At 43.9% G+C, this 17,686-nt stretch overlaps 1 protein-coding gene across 4 annotated transcripts in view; it reads right to left on the reverse strand.

The window, feature by feature from the left end:
• Positions 1-333: 333 nt before the first annotated feature.
• The window catches only part of Nlrp4 (NLR family, pyrin domain containing 4), a 44,497-nt gene continuing 27,144 nt past the window's right edge, over positions 334-17,686 (reverse strand). For all 4 annotated transcript variants that reach the window (XM_006228201.5, XM_006228200.5, NM_001172164.2 and 1 more), the window contains 5 exons: positions 15,752-15,919; positions 9,456-9,626; positions 6,162-6,332; positions 4,460-4,630; positions 334-744 (listed from right to left, as the gene is read on the reverse strand). In XM_006228201.5, the coding sequence (XP_006228263.1) occupies positions 651-744; positions 4,460-4,630; positions 6,162-6,332; positions 9,456-9,626; positions 15,752-15,919 (775 nt within the window). In that variant the 3' untranslated portion in view covers positions 334-650. The remainder of the gene's footprint in view (positions 745-4,459; positions 4,631-6,161; positions 6,333-9,455; positions 9,627-15,751; positions 15,920-17,686) is intronic.

Consider the following 17,686-nt stretch of genomic DNA (forward strand, 5'->3'; position numbering starts at 1 on the left):
ATACATACATACATACATACACACAGACATACAGACATATATAAATACATACACGTACACATGCACACACACACACATGCATGCATGAGTATGTATGCACTAACATCTGAAATTAGAAGCCAGTAGATTTAGAATATGCCTAAGTTATTTACAGTTTCCATTAGTTTCCCCAACAACTTTCTAGGTCACCATTATTGCCTGGACCTACACCATAGGTCCAGTAATCCACCAACAGGCAAATCTCATTTTAAGAGATTTCCAAAGCATTCAAAGAAACTGGGAAAAGAAACAAGATTTGAAATGTAAATACAAAATATCCAAAAAAAGTAAAGATACATTTAAAGACTTTATTGGGTGCTTAAAATATCAGTGTGGGAAAAATGTCATTACAAGCCAGTCATTTTAGCATGAATCTCTTTGAATGGCCTGTTTGAAACTAGAGTTCAAACAACAAAGCCATATCTATTTTGCAAAAAACATCTGAACAGGGAGCCAAGAAATCATATCTCGTTGGAATGTTAGTGGTCTGTAATTTTTGTATACAATGGATCAAATTAAGGATCCTGCTCTCTTTCTTTTGGAGGTAGTTTGAGTCGGAATACAGCCATGTTTCCTACACCAGAATGTCCACCCTTGCTTTCTGTTTCTGTTTATACATTGCTTAGGATGCTCAAATATGGGTTTTTCTCTTCCTCTGCAATCAGGAACTCCTGGGTTTCCTTATCAAAGTCAGTAATTCGAAGTCTAGAAAGATAAACAAAAAACCAGCTTTAATTAATTCACTCTTAGGATTTAATTTTTTAAAATTATTTATGGATGTGTATGTGCCTATGTGAATCTCTGGGCACCAAGCGTGTGCAGGTGCCTGTAGGAGTCAAAAGTCACTGGAGCTGCTAGGAGCAGGGTTACAGCGCTTGTGATCTGCCATGTTGGTTGGTGCTGGGAACTGAGGCTGAGTCCTCTGCAAGGGCAGCGGATGCTCTTACCTGAAGAGCCATTTCTCTAGACCTTCCTTTTTGCTTTCTAACATCTAAGTTTCCCTCCATAATTTGTTCTAAGGCCAAGTTCAGGTAGCCCCGATGTTGCCTAAGTGGGGTGACATACCCATACTATGAGATGGTGTGCTGAGAAATGTTTAACATTCGGACTCCTCCATAACAACTGACATACAACCAGTTCCAGGGGATTTGATCCCAACTTCTGGCCTCCGGTCTAGAATATACATGCAGGTAAAATACCCATACATAAAATAAAAAAATGAAATAAAAAATTAATTGATTTGTTGGCTTGCCTATGTGTACGTGTAGATGGGCACGCCTGCCTGCCTGCTAGAGGTCGATGTCAGGTGTCTTCAATTGCTTTCCACCTTATGTTTGCGAGACAGAGTCTCTCACAGAACCTGCCACTCTTGGACTGGCTGACCAATAAGCTTCAGGGAGTCTTCTGTCTCCACCCTTCTCCTTGGCCCTAAGGTTACAGACATATGAGCCCACCATCAAGTTTATTGGTGGATGGTGAAGATCTGAACCCAGGTCCTCATGCTTTTGCTGCAAGCGCTTTACTTGACTAAGCCTCTTCACAGCTTCTGCTCTGACCATCTCTGTGGCATGAACTCTACACCCCGACTGAGCTTTATTTCAACTTGGTTTCAACATCCAGAATGGTGGTCCTTCTAGTGCTTCTTATAAGCACCAACTCCTTCTAGGCCTTAGGGTTTTGCATAGAAGACTTGCAAAAGACTTGAAGATTTTTTTTTCAAGCTCCAACCAGTAATTCTTAACCATGATCTGACTGTCTGGTCTTAGCCTTCTGGCTAATAGTTCTCAAGCATGTGTACACACACACACACACACACACACACACACACACACACACACACACCCCTTGGTTCCTGTCTCTGATTTCATTCTATGTCAATTACTTTTCTATTATTGTGATAAAATAACACCATGACCAAGGCCACTTACAGGAGGAAAGGTCTGTTTGCCTAAAACCCCTACTGTTCCAGCAGGGTAAGAGTCTCCCACCATGGTGGTAGGGAAAAGTGTCATCAGGAGCAGGAAGCTGAGGGGCTCACATCTTAAAACACAGCATGAAGCAGAGAAATCTCACTGGGAATGGTATGAAGCTTTGCCACCTCAAAACCTGTCCCAGTGACATACTTTCTCAACCTAGGTCTCACTTCCCAAACCTATCGAAGTAGCAATATCAACTCCAGACCAAATATACAAACATCTGAGCTTATGGGAGACATTTTCATTCAAACTATTATGTTATGTATATTTTTATGATTCGAGAAGCTTTGTCTGGTAGGAATGAACTGTGGCCCTAGGGCATATTCATTGTAGTCTATGTCCTTCTGAGACTTTCCATGGTGGAGTAGGAAGACATCACAGAAACTTACTTGGTTTCAAAATATCTAGCACATTATCTGACACCTGCGTAGTTTTGAATTTCTCATGTCAAATAACAACTCTTAGTTTGTAGGTCAAATCAAAGGAGTGGATACCTTGCTCCAGGGTGCAGGCAAACATGGCTGAACTCTAATCAGATGCAGAGCTGGCTCTCAGTAAAGGACAGACAACTCACCTTTGTTATGCAACCACTCCCACTTGGTACCCTCTCAACCTCCAGCCAACATCAAGAAGGAAAGAAATCTGCAGGCACTCAGCATTTTGAGGGGGCAGGGGAATTTGCAAGAGTAAATCTTAAGGAACTGAGCCCCTGTCTTCCTTCCAGGAGAGACAGTCAGAGTTATAAACATTTAAACCCAACTCCTCGTAGGCATATTCAACCCTTGGCCCATGAGCCACACACAGAAGAGGGTAGTTATAGCTATAGAAAGGTCCAGCACAAAAGTATCGGTTTACTCAAAATAATGAGGCTTTGTTGTTGTTGTTTTTCTTTTTTTTTGGTAAACAAACTGTCCAGAGTTTTTGAGTATGAACTCTGAATGTGCCACAGGGCAATGTCAAAAGGTTGGACACCTCCATAAGGTTTGGTTTTTCTAGAAATGCATGGCTTAGTAACTCTAAAATGACCCTGATTTTGAGGGTTTGAGGAGATAGTCCTCCCAGTGAAGTGTCTGCTACATGAGGACCTGAGGCTAATTCCCAACAGCCACACAAAAAGCTGGAAACAGTGTACTACAAGAACCAATGAGGTAAAGACTGACAGGTCCCTAGCACTTGATGGCTAACCAGTCTTACAGAATTGGTTAGTCCCAGGTTCCAGTAAGAGAGCCCATCTCAAAAAATAACAGAGGTAGATGGCAGCTGATGATGGATGGCCATGAGAGTCTGTGCTCTGGTCTCCACACTTGTGTATGCAATCCATACACACATGTGTGCCTGAACTCACATACTTTTCCAAAAATTACCTTGATCTCATATGGGTTTGAAGACCATAGCCGGGAAAAATGAATAACAGAGATAAATACGGAAGATTATAAAAATGACATTTATAGTATATCGCACCTGTAAAATATCTTATGCTTATATAAACTACTCTGAATCACATGTTTATATGACAAATGCACAATATAAACCTTTATCTACAAGCAGACCCCCCTAGGTCACTTAGCCTATCTTTAATGTTCTCAAGTGTATTCACACTAGTCTCTAGGTGGGCAAAAATCAAATCCCCTAGCATAAAGACCATGTTATATTAAAATGTTGAAATGCTAAAAGTGTTCTGTCATTAATGACTATTGTGTTGGGGAAAAAATGTGAATGACTGGGAATGCTTTCATATTGTAGATCCAAACAGTCTTAATTCAGGACTGTCTGCATAAATAGAGTTGTACTTACAAGCATATTTATATATTATCCTTATAATAGTACCAAGTATCACCAGTACTTGGGCACTGACCAGTTAGAGGGCAAAGAAGGGCTTTCTACTTAGTCTAATACCCCGTAACAGCATCCCCAAGAGAGAGAACATTACTTGAATTATTTTTAATTTAAAATTTAAAAATATTTTATGGTGATCCTTCCCCAAACACCAAAATTACCTGCCCATAGTCCCTCAGTGAGAGGTGGGGTTTCATGACAAGATGTGCTTACTGTTATATCACTGTCAGAGTTATTCTCCGTGTGACCCTCTTATTATTGAGTTATCTGCGCGCACGTGTGCGTGTGTGCATGTGTGTGTGTGTGTGTGTGCGTGTGTGTAAGTAGACAGAGGACAGAGACCAACCTCGTATTAAGGATTTTCCTTGTCTTTACCTCTCCATTACTGAGATTATAGATACAAACCCTATGTCTTTCTCCATGTAGTTTCTGAGGATCAAACTCTGGTTTCTTATGCTTGTGTGGCAAGGACTCTACAGCCTGAGCCATGTCCCCAGCTCTTATTTCTATCTTAAATTATCATATGATCAGCAGCACATTTAAGATCTTAGTTTATTCTTCTTATCTGTAAGGACTCTTCCCACCAAAGAGAATACAGGCCAGCTCACCCAAGAACATGCAGGGTACACTTTTGCTGTTTCAGAGCCTCAAAGAGCACGACCAACCCACTGTGGTCCAAGGCGTTCTCTAGCAGGTTGATACCCCACAGGGTTTTACAGTGGACAAAAGCAGAAGCAAGATCCTTACAACAGGCACCAGTTAGCTCGCAGGCCTCCAACCTGTAACAAGAAAGCGTAGTCCTGCGTCAGGGTGAGGAGGCACGTGGGTGGTGACTTATCATTTAGAGAATGCTCACCACATTCCCTCTGAGGACAGTCTCTAAAAGTCCAGTGTTCACAAACATTTCCCTTCATCGGCAGACGTGACCACGATTGACCATTCTCAGTATCCATGTCTGCGGTGAACTAATAGTTCCACTAATGGCCTGCTGTCCCAGCCCTTGAAGTTGGGATGAAATTGGACCTCACACTGGGTAATACAGTGAAATGAAACAGGGGACAGGGGTTGCTGAGTTCTGAGCTACACCTCAAGCACCTTGACACGTTCTGATTTGAACCCTCGAGATTCATTTTGCTATGGACTAAACGACATGCTGTCGACATTCCTCTGGTAAAGTCCCGATCTCCAGTATCCCTTTAGATTTTCAGAGGGGACTAAATTAAAATGAAGACAATAGGGTGGGATCTAATCTTGTACATCTATGAAGACACATGGAGAAGACAACCACTTTCAAGTCAATGAAAAAAGCCTGGACCCATACTCCTGTAAATCCCTACTGTATGTCATGGCAGCCAAGGCAGTTGCCATATCAGTCCACTCAAATATAAGTCAATGAGATGTGGTCTAGTCACTCTTGTCATCTCTGGTGGACATACATCCTGCATCCACCCAACCATCTATGTGGTATTCATATATATATGCTCACATCCATGTAAGAGTTATCAATACTATGCATATACTATGTATGAAGACAAGCATACATCTATACTTACAACCATCAATCAATCACTCACCCATCCATCCACCACCTACCAATGCATCGATCCATCCAAACATCTATGGACTCACCTAACCAACTACCAATCCATCCATGTAGTAAACATCTATCCCTCGCATGCAACCATCAATCATCCACCCATCCATGCCTTCATTTCATCCACCTTTGCATCTACCCATGTGTCCAATGATCCATCCACCCATCCACCCATCCACCCATCCATCCATCCATCCATCTATCCACACGCTATCTCCTTTTCCTGCTTCCATTCCCAACAGTTTGGCTGCCCCATATTAAGGTCCCCTAGAGGATCAAGTTTTACAAGTATGCCCAGCCGAGATAAATCATACCTGGCTAGACTAGCCATCAGCCAGCAGTAAAGGCTCACAGCTTTCAGGCTCGAGGTTTTGGAGTGGCTTATTAATATAACTACTGCTGACTGCTGTGTTGTCTTATGGAGTTTTTAAAATTTTATTTGTTTTTATTTTATGTGCACTAGTATTTTGCCTGTGTGAATGTCTGTATGAGGGTGTCAGGTTCCCTAGAACTGGAGTCACAGACAGTTGTGAGGTGCCATGTGAGTGCTGGGAATTGAACTTGGGTCCTCTGGAAGAGCAGCTAGTGATTTTAACTGCAGAGCCATCTCTGCAGACCCCCTACCCCCATGGAGTTTCAATTTACTTTTATGTACATTAATCACCCATTTTTTTTGCCACCCTCAAAGACACAGCTATGACCATGGTGTCGCCCACCCAATATTCTCTAAGTGGCAGTTGGGTTGCTTTATAGCATCACACAGCAGCTTCACACCAGCGTCTTCGATCTTATTGTTTGAAACCTGTAGGCTCCTCAGGTTCTGGTTGTGCCTCAAGACTTCAGCCAGGTCCTGGCAACCACTAGTGGTGATGAGACAATGTCTCACACTGTAAGAGAAAAATCACAAGACAGTGGTTACTCACTGATCTGAAGAGAAAGCATTTCACAAGGCCCAGTATGTCTGGAACAGTAGAGAGCACTCAGTGATTCAGAAAATATCATGTTCTCAGTGGTTCATCGACAATGACAATGGAGTAAGTCAGGCACACTAGGCTATTAACAATGTCCTAGAAGATGAACTGCAATACATTGTAATGAAAGTTAAAACAGGGGCTGGAGAGGTGACTTAGAGGTTAAGAGCACACTTGTCTTACAGAAGACCCAGGTTTGTTCGCCAAAACCCAATCAGGCTGATCACAAGAACTTGTAACTGCAGTTCCCGGGGATCCAATTCCCTCTTGCAGCCTCCTCAGGCACTTGCACACAAACACTCAAAAGCACACACACACATACACACACACACACACACACACACACACACACACACACACACACACACACGCACGCACGCACGCACGCACGCACACACACCGCTCAGAAGCACAAACACATTAGGTGAAGTAAAACAAATCTTTTTAAAGATTAAAACAACGTTATATTAAATAATACTACCTTTGAGCATGACTGACTATATGTAAGTCATATGAAAATGGAGTGGGGCACTATGGGTAACCTAACCAAACCATGGAAAATGCAGGGGTTGGGGCGGCTACTGTACAGCTTTCAAGGTTTATGCTTTACATCAAAGATGACATGGTGTCACAGACTTAGCTATCCATATGGATGGTGGCTGACTGGGAATGCTTGTTGAAACCAGCTCCTTTCCTGAACTATCTTGGATCCATTTGCATTATATGAACACCAGTGGATGGGTTTGTTTTTGAGGAGCCCATTCTGTTTCTGATTTCTCAAATTCTGGTATGAATCTGACGCTGCTTAAAAAAAAATGTGTTCTTGTGTCTGTGCCTACCACATGAAAGTAGGTACCAACAAAGGCCAGAAGAGGTTTCCAAAAACTGGAGTTACAGAAGAGTCTTAGGGTTTCATTGCTGTGAAGAGACAAGGCGTAGGCAACTCTTATAAAGGCAGACACTTTAATTGGGGTTGGCTTACAGTTTCAGAGGTTCAGTCCATTATCATCACGGCAGGAAGCATGGCACCGTCCAGACAGACGGGGTACTCTGGAAGAGCCCAGAGTTCTACATCTTGATAGGAAAGAGAGCTAACCAATTTACTTACATAAATTTAAAACTTTGTAAGGAATCATTTTAATTTTAGTAGTCTGTCATCTTTGTGCTCTTACATGGAAATAGTCACTAAGGACTGCCGTTTGCTGTACTAGGAAGCTGCAGTAGCTGGGCCCAGCTACCGTGAAGAGCAGGCTCTGCTTTTGCTTTGTCATTAGTTTCTGCTCTAAGGAAACAAGGGTGGGACTGTTGATCTGGGATTCATAGAATTTATGTAAATTTAAGGATTTTTGGAAGATTATTAAGCTTTGATGATGTAGCTTTAGAAAATAAAATACCGGGTTCAGGCTCTCTGGTCAGAAAGGAGAAGAAGAAAGAATGGTGGGAATCTTAGAGGATGGAGAGAGTACCTGAATGGATGGGCAGGTTGCATGTACTGACTCCAAGCCATTACTGAATCAGCACTGTTCTCATTCCTGCCTTCCTTAGGACCCTCCTCAGAGTTAAGGTTGGACCTCAGCAGGGTTTCTGAAATTACCATATGCTTTTTGCTTTTCTTTTTCTTTTTCTTTTTTTTTTTTTTGAGGTAGGGTCTCATTCTCACCCAGGTTGGCAAAAACCAAACCAAACCAAACCAAACCAAACCAAACCAAACCAAACAACAACAACAAAAAAATCCCATTAAGACATGGAGTCTACTTTGTGTTGACCAACTTCTCCTGAGTCTGGGGCCTGCTCTAGAGTGTGGGTGGTATACTCAGTGTCATCCCAGTAAAGAAAACCGAGTTTTGCTCTTCCAACCAATTTTTAAATACAAATTCAGTATTTTTAGAGACCTCAAGTGGTTTATACGTTTAAAATACCTTTTCTCCATTCTTTATAGTGCTGGGGAAATCACAGATACTTTTAATGTCTTGAAATATATATATACTATATAACATCTTAGTGGGCTTTAGAAAACCACTGCAAGAGGGAAAAGCACACTATACATGTGTTTTCTTATTGTTCCTTATCCCCTTTCTAGAGAGGACAAAATTGTGACTCTGAGGTTTCACAATAAATTAGGTAACAGTATTTTCCTAAGTCCCACACATCTGGATTTCTCACCGAAAGCCACTTGGTCATGGAGTCCTAATCGACTGATGGATTAATGGCATGATCAAAACAACAATCATATTAAATCACTCAAACGCCTCTCAATTTTATAATCTGGAATCAAGAGTTCTGTTGTCTCTGTTTATTCTTCCCAAGGTAGAATTTTCATGCATACTAAATACTTCACACACATTTTCTGGGTTCCCTCTTCCTCATCTCAGTCTTTCTTTGGATTTGAAATGTCTCCTACAGCCCGTGTGCTTAAAAACTTAGTTCCCATGGGGGCACTGTTTTGGGAAGTCGTGGGACCCCTGGAACACTAGCATCTAACAGGTAGATGTGGGTTGTATCCTAGACCCCAAGTTTGGTTCCACACTCTGCTTCCTGACCCACAAAACTTGAGAATAATTTTTATATACAATGATGCCACCATGAGGCCACTCCATCATGCTTTTTTCTCCAATAGGAGAGATTAGAGCATCCCACACCGTGACTACAACGGATTCTGATTCCTTTGAGTTACTTCTGTCAGATATTTCATCACAATCACGGTGATGAGAAATTCACGAATACACCCTTCTATCCAGGATCTGGGCTCCGGTTTTCCTTCTGATGATATCCGTTCAACTTCTGGCACCCATTCCATTCATTTTAGCCATCCCTTGGACTCAAGTCATAATTTCTCTCTTTCTCTCAGTCCCTTGTGTACATATTCTGAGCACCTTCCCACCACAGACCAAAACCGTTTCACAGAGGCCAAGGCAGGTATCTGTCCTCAGGAAAGGGACTTCAGGAGCCTGAGGTGAGTGACTATACCTACATACTCTCGGGCATACACATGAAAGATTCCTAAACACGGCCTCCAAGGCCAAGCTCAAAGAAACCTACCTTAGTGATATCAGGCCACTGTCTGGGAGAGTCAGAGCTCCACAGAGAACTTTCAGTCCCTCATCCTTCAGGTCATTGGAGCTGATGTCTAGGTGGCTCAGGGTTTTGTTCCGCCTAACAACTTCTGAGAGATAGTCCCAACATTGCTCACTGAGGGAACAGTTGGCTAACCTGTGGGAAGGAAAGGAAGGCATGTAAGAAAATATAACATTTCCACAACTATTCCTTCTGATTTCACATCAGATCTAGCATTGAAACTGAGTAAATTCATTAGCAATGCTAACGTTTTGAAGACTGTACTGAATCTAACCTGAATCCTTTATATTAGCAATGCCTCAATCATACTTACAGCTACATGATTATTGTAATATAGGCAACCATATCAATGTTGTCTTGTATAATAAACAGTATGAAAATGTATTTTAAAAAATAATCACATGTGGTTTAGTTTCATTTTTGTTGTGATAAAAGTATCCTCACAAAAATAAAGTTTTGGGAGAGAGGCTCTAATTTAGCTCACTATTCTAGATTGCACTCTCTTATTTTGTGAAGTTAAGGGGGCAGAAAATTCAAACAACTGGCCACATCACATCTAAAGTCAAGGGCGCTTCTGGTTTCCTTATGCACCTGGAGCTGACCCTGTGCACAGCTCTCTGTGCCCAGATCCCACAGGGAGAGAGCTGGTCTCCCAGAAGTGCTGACAAAAGAATAAAAGAAAAAGCCCCTAAAGTTTTACAAGCCCCTAAAGTTTTACAAAGTTTGGCAACAGAAACCTCTGAAACTTTCCAGGAAGAGGGTCATTGGCCAAGGACATCTGGTACTTGATAAACGATTCTTAGAAATTTAGAGATAGGGCCTGGAGGTGTCAGAGGGGCAGGGACTGTCCCCTGAACCCCGGCTGTGGTAAGCTGATATTTGTTTAAGTTTAAACGAGCCAACCAGGTGCATTCCCTCACTCCCCTCCCCATCTGTGGTTTTTATGTTTAAAAATGTGAGTGCAATGCAGCTCGGGGCTCCTCTCCTCTGCTCCTGTGTGAGTTAGGAGTTGAGCCTCGGTGTGCCGAATAAAAAGCAAAGCCCCTTGCTGATTGCATCAAGAATGCCTCCGGGTGGTGACTGGGGGTTGCCGATATCCTGAGTGACTGAGTGTCTCTCCTCAGGGAGGTCTTTCACTGACACACGTGAGAGCACTGGTAAGACGACTACTTCTGTTCAGTGGGGCTTGCCCAGAGCCCTTGGGATATAGGAACCTGCCAGGAGCCAAGCACGCTCTGTCTCAGGAATTTTTCTCAGGAATGCTCTGCTCATTTATGGCCTGTCTCTAGGAAAATTAAGCGAGTTACAGCCTTTAGCTCTGGGACACCCGGCCAGTTGTCAGTTCTTATGACATTCACAGCCTCTGTCTCCAGCAATCTGTTCTCATCAGTTTATACCTGCAATTTACGGTTTAGGGCTACAGGGAGGGTGATGGCAGTGATGGAGCGGTCCTGGGCCCTGCGCGGCCTTCCTGCCTGCTCGTCTTTTTAAGCCGCTGTTTTGAAATAAAGTTTGAGAGATTGATCAGGCAATCGACTTGTTCTCCTTTGTGCCTCCTGCCCCCATTCATTTGTCCCCTCCCATGTCTCCGGTGAACCCCCACAGGTCGGGCAGTTGGCGCCCAGACATGGGGCCTGGATATGGGGATCTGACTGAATGTTGCTCGCCCATGGACATCCCCCATCATAGGATCGCTGCTTCCCGGAGGACGAGAGAGAAGATCCGCACTGTGATTGCTGCAGCCGCCCACTGGGAGTCCAGTCTGAGTAAGGTAAAACCAAGCAACGCAATCATGGAACAGGCATTGAACAAACATGACTTATTCTTAAAGGGCCTTAAGGAGTCCCTCAAAGGCGCGAGGAACTTGGGTTAGGAAAAAGGATCTTGCTAAGTTCTTTATATTCATTGATGATGTTTGTCCTTGGTTTCCCCAAGAGGGAATTATTGATGAAAAGAGGTGGGCCAGAGTGGGAGAATGTCTAAAAGATTTTTATAGAACATTTGATCCAGCAAAGGTCCCTGTTCAAGCCTTCTCTTAGTAGAACTTGATCAATGAAATACTTAGAGTTTACAAGACATGTTCAGATATTCAAGAGGTACTTAATGAGGGAGAAAAGGTCCTACAGCGCCATTCTCAACCCCCTTCAGCTTGTGATTCTGTTTCTGTTGTCATGCCAGATCCACACCCACCCCCCTCTTCCCCCCAATCTGCCCTTGGCGGTTCCTATTCTCAAAATTTACCCCTCCCTGACTGAGTTGAAAGCCCCAGTCCACAGTGAACATGACAAGGTCCTCCCTCAGAGGATTTATTATTCCTAGAAGAAAAGGCTGCCCCACCCTAACACGCTGCCCACTCCGGGCTATCCCCCCTATGCCATTGCTCCCCATTTTGCGCTCCCATTTTTGATTTTGAGTCAGATGTTGTCCTCGCCACTGAATATGCTAAAACAAAACTTTGCCAGGAGGTAGTCTCCCTTAAAGATTTACTTCTAAAGAAAAGAGAGCATCCTGCTTTCTTGAAGGAACTGCAGGCTTTGGATCTTGAGCTAACCCGGTCACTCCCCAAGCCCACCCCTCTTTTTTTTTTTGGTTCTTTTTTTTTTTTCCGGAGCTGGGGACCGAACCCAGGGCCTTACGCTTCCCAGGCAAGTGCTCTGCCACTGAGCCAAATCCCCAACCCCCAAGCCCACCCCTCTTAAAATCCCTGAACCCGCCCCTCTTAAAATTGAGACAAAGGAAAATGCTAAAACTGAAACAAAGAAAAAAAAATCCTCTAAAACCCTTCAAGTGTTCCCAGTCATGCAGATCAAAATAGCCTCCCCTCCCAAAGGAACGTCCAGAGGGAGCAATGCTTCAGATCAGGAAGAGAACCTTCCCTTGGCTGATGAAGCTTCAGATAACGAAAATGAGGGTTCAGGAGATCCAGACAGGAAAAGAAAGACGTCAGACATCAACAATATTGACATCTTGGGTTTAAACACATAAAAGAATTAAGGACTGCAGCAATACTCTATGGCCCAGTGGCCCTGTTTACTTTATCTATAATTGAGACCTTAAGTGACCAATGGCTTATACCTAATGGTTGGTATCTTGTGGCATGGGCTGCCTTGTCAGGGGGTGATTATGTTCTCTGGGAAACTGAATTTGTTGAAAATTATAGAGAAACAGCAATCCAAAATTCCAAAAGCAAAACTTCCAAACCTTGGACCAAAGATAAACTTAGGTCACAGCCCCTATGACACCAATGAAAGGCAGGCTAAATTCCCTCCTGGCCTCTTAGCTCAGATGTGAAACGCTGGTCTTAAAGCCTGGAAACAGCTTCCCCCTAAGGGATCAGTGACCATCTCACTGCCAAAAATATGACAGTGTCCCGGCGAACCCTACAGCAGTTTCATCAGCTGTCTCCTAGATGTGGCTCAAAGGCTTGTGGGCCAATAGGAGAACCAGAGCAAGTTTATTAGACATTCTTGCTTTCAAAAATGCAAACTCTGCCTGTCAAGCCGCCATTCAACCCCACCATAGTGGCAAGGGCATTTCAGGCTATATCAAACCTTGTGCAGGCATCCGTTTGGCTCATAATATTGGCTTAGCCATCGGAGCCGCCCTTAAAGACTTTACCCAGGATAGTCGCCCAAAAACTTGCTTCAATTGCAAACAACCAGGCCATTTCTTCAGCAAGTGCAGGGTCCCTAAAGCTGAACGAATGCCTCCCTCCTCCCTGTCCCCCAAAGCAAAAAAAAAAAAAAAAAAAAAAGGCAGGCATTGTGCTTCTGAGTGCCATTCAAAAACTGATGCCCAGGGTAACAACCAGCCTCCAAGGCAGGGAAACTTCCAGAGGGGCCAGCCCTGGCCCTGAACTCCTGGGGCCATCAGGTTTGTCCCTCAAACACCCAAACCTCAGACTCAAATAACCCAGGAGTTGTCTCCCTCTATCGGGTGACCACAGGTAGCACAGGATTGGACCTCTGTTCCACCACCAGCATAATATTAACACCCGAAATGGGAATTCAAAGCCTACCTACAGGAGTTTTGGTCCGCTGCCCTCTGACACTTACTGTCTCCTTCTTGGACACTGATTATACAGGAGAAATAAAGATTTTGGCCTCCTCTACTCTTGGCCCCCTAACCACAGTTCAGGACAGAGAATCGCTCAATTGTTTTTGATCCCCCTTTATTTACCGCAACCCAAATGTTCAACAAAAAAAACAGGGGTACTGGCAATTTGGGCTCCTCGGATGCTTATTAGGTCCAACAGATTACTCAAGACCGACCCCTCCTTAAACTAAAATTAGATGGAAGGAGTTTGAAGGACTCATAGATACTGGAGCAGATGACGCAGTAATTTCAGAGAAATCTTGGCCCTCCTCCTGGCCCTTACTACTTCTACGACTCTCCTTAAAGGCACTGGGCAGACCACCAACACCCAACAGAGTTCCAGGGTCCTTACCTGGACAGATGAGGAAGGTAATACTGGCACTGTACAACCTTACGTCGTGCCTGGTTTACCCATTAACCTTTGGGGTAGGGATGTTCTTGCCCAATTACATCTCCTTATGTGTAGCCCAAATGAAACTGTAGTCCATCAAACAATATAACAGGGCTTCTGCCCCAGACAGGGACTTGGAAAACATTTACAAGGCATAAGAGAACCTATTCAGGTGAATGAAAAGCTAGATCGTTTCGGTTTGGGTGCACCAAATTTACCCTAATGGCCATTGACATTTCTGTACTCCACACAGATAAAATCACTTAGGAATTCAATGATGCTGTGTGGGTTGCTCAATGGCCATTAACCTCAGAAAATTTGGCTGCGGCTGTGGCGTTAGTACAGGAACAACTGGCTGCCAGCCTTCTTGAGCCCACTACATCTCCCTGGCACACTTCCATTTTGGTATCTACTCACTGATAAGTGGGTATTAGCCCAAAGGCTTGGACTACCCAAGGTAGAATTCGCAAACCACATGAAGCTCAAGAAGTAGGAAGACCAAAGTGTGGATGCTTCAGATTTCTTAGAAGGGGGGAAATACTCAAAGGAGGAAATATGGAGACAAAATGTGGAGCAGAGACTGAAGGAAAGGCCATCCAGAGACTGCCCCACCTGGGGGGGTCCATCCCATATACAGATACCAAACCCAGACACTATTTCCAGTGCCAAGAAGTGCATACTGACAGGAGCCTGATATAACTGTCTCCCGAGAGGCTCTGCCAGAGCTTGACAAATACAGAGGTGGATACTTGCATCCAACCATTGAACTGAGAATGTGGTCCCCAGTGGAGGAGTTAGAGAAAGGATGGAAGGAGCTGAAGGGGTTGGCAACTCCATAGGAAGAACAATATCAACCAACCAGATACCCCAGATCTCCCACGGACTAAACCACCATCCAAAGAGTATACAGGAAACAAATGGGTCCTCTGGAGGAGTAAAGAGTAAAGTATGTGTTCCTAACCACTGAGCCATCTTTCCCTGTGCTTGTTTATGTTTCTTAAGTTTACGCTTTGAAACTTCTGCTATGGGGCTGCATCAATGGGAAGATATTGAAACTAATTAATTTGTCTGTATGGTGTCTGAGACAATGCCATGCTCTCTGGACAGGATTCCTATAGATGGCCTTCCTCCAATCAGCAGGTCAACAGAATCTATGAAAATTGAAGGAAAGAAAGAACGCAGACCGGCCAAAGCACCCTTTGCCTGCTCTAAGCCCAAGGGGTGAGAAACTGGGTCACTGTCCTAGCCCCTTACGGATGCGAACAATACCCTCACATCACCCCTATAAGAGAAACAGCCAGCTTTTCTCCACACGGACACCCCTTTCCCACAGGAAAGTCTGCTTTTTCCTGTTTTGGAATAAATAGTCCACTCTGCGGAGATTAGGCTCTAGTCTTTTTTTTTTTTTTCTACCTCCTGTGTCTCTAACATTGCCTTGGAAACCTAACAACGTGAATGCTGCATGTGTGCTCCTGTGTTTGGAGGCAGAGGCTGAGGCTGAGGCTGAGGCTGACGCCTTCCCCAGCTGCTCTCTGCTTGGAGACTGGGACTCACCAATATGGCTGATCCTTGTACTCTAGGACCCACCTATCTTCAGTACTCAGCTTGGGATTACAGACATCGAGTGCTGCTGCTCTTGGCATAGAAAACATTCCTACCCACCAAGCCATTTCCCAGATACAAGACTGGCAGATTTTAGTAAAGAGACTCCATGTTCAAACCATTTCCACCTTTCTCCCCAGCGTACTCCCCCAGGCCCCCCAAGGCCACTTACACCAGGTGCTTCAGAATGCAGTCTGGGTGGCACAAAGCCTTGCACAGTGAGGAGATCCCTTTGTCCAAGTTGTTGGATGACAAATTAAGATGCTTCAACATCTTGCTGCTGATCAGGACAGAGGCAAAGACCTTGCAGTCATCAGGGGAAAGGTTACAGGCTGCTATCCTGCAGGAAAAGGATAACATCATAGTCTAACCCTGTGAAGGTTCGGGGCTTCTCAGAATTTGACATTGTTCTTTATTTTAAAAATATATTTTTAATGAGCGTGAGTGTTTGCCTACATGTATTATATGTGTACATCCCATGTGTACCTAGTGCCTATAGAGGTCAGAAGGGAATGTCATATCCCCTAGAACTAGAGTTACAGGTGGTTGTAAGCCATTCAGTTTGAGTTCTGGGATAGGACTTAAACCTGGGTCCTCTGTATGAACCTCTGAGCCATCTTTCAAGCCCAGTTTTTAAAAAAATTCCATTTATTTATTCATTTATTGTTGTTGTTGCTGTTGCTGCTGCTGCTGCTGGTGGTGGTGGTGGTGGTGGTGGTGGTGGTGGTGGTGTGTGTGTGTGTGTGTGTGTGTGTGTGTGTGTGTGTGTGTGTGTGTGTGTGTAATGCCCTTGAGTTACCAGCTGTAATGTATGTTGTATTGGGAAATTGTGATGTGCTGTTAAGTTTGCTGAAGTTGAATTCTGAGAATAAGAAGGGCTTTCCTGCTTCAGACACCGGCATGATTATTGCAAATGTCTTATAAGGCTCCTTATCTAGGGAAGGGCTGGTCCCTGTAGGTCTGCAATAGGGAGAGGGGAGAGCAATCACGCAGCCCAAGAGTAAAAGCACTGTGTTCCTGAGAATAGAAGGTAAGCCAGTGTCAACCAAAGTAACTATTTTTTTTATCTCTATAATGGCCCACAGCTGTTATAATGAGGTCAAGCAAAGGAAGGAAGGAACTCACAGGTGGAAAGAGGGTTCTACTCTTACTCTGCTTGGAACTCTCACTGGAGAACTCCAGCAGGGCTGTTCCAAGGCCTTCCCAGTCATTTCTGCTGGATGAACTGAAGCACGTGTCTTGTTCATGTTATTTGCAGATACTATCTATCTGCTGTAATTTGTTCTTTGACTTGGTGGCACAAAATAGATGCCCTGCTCCTCCCCCCAGGATGGGAGATGAGGATTTCCCTCTGACTGCTTCAGTGAGGTGTCCCCAGCCAATTTCTGCTGGATGTATGCAGTCTCTTATATGATGTCATCTTTACATTCTCTCATCGGGCTATCCTAGTCTCCTGTGCTGGGATGCTGTGTCAGATATGATGATAATTTGCTAGCTATCTGTGCCTTCTTTTTGCTACTTGCTACTTAATCTTTTTTTAGTTTTCCTTGCTGTATCACTCAATAAACTCAATAATTCAAAACCGAAAACATGGCTACCATAAAACCATACAGAAGGGTTGGGGATTTAGCTCAGTGGTAGAGCGCTTGCCTAGCAAGCCCAAGGCCCTGGGTTCGGTCCCCAGCTCCGAAAAAGAGAGAGAGAAAAAAACCACACAGAATACCAGTATCAATGGCAGAAAAATCAGACAAAAGTGCATCTATATTCATTCCCAGCCCCCTTTTCTGTCACTAGCTACAAACCAGGAATCACTCTCCTTGCCTCTAATACCACAGTCCTGTCCATCTTTGAACTTCGTATGTGAAGCACATGGTATCCAATTGAATCAAATTCATGGCACCAACGATGTCTGAGAACCATCTAGGTATGATCAATAGCTACAGGATTTTCACACAGCTTACTGTCAGTCAGAATTTCAGCTTTTCAGATATGGACACAGGCCACAGATGGTTCAGGAAGCAAATGGGGTCGTGTAACCATAGAACATATGCTTAGTAGCAGGAGTTATGAGTTCTAAGTTATGTCAGAAACTGTGAAATCCGAACAG

The sequence above is a fragment of the Rattus norvegicus genome, chromosome 1 (assembly GCF_036323735.1).
Source record: "Rattus norvegicus strain BN/NHsdMcwi chromosome 1, GRCr8, whole genome shotgun sequence".
In the NCBI taxonomy this organism is placed as follows: Eukaryota; Metazoa; Chordata; class Mammalia; order Rodentia; family Muridae; genus Rattus; species Rattus norvegicus.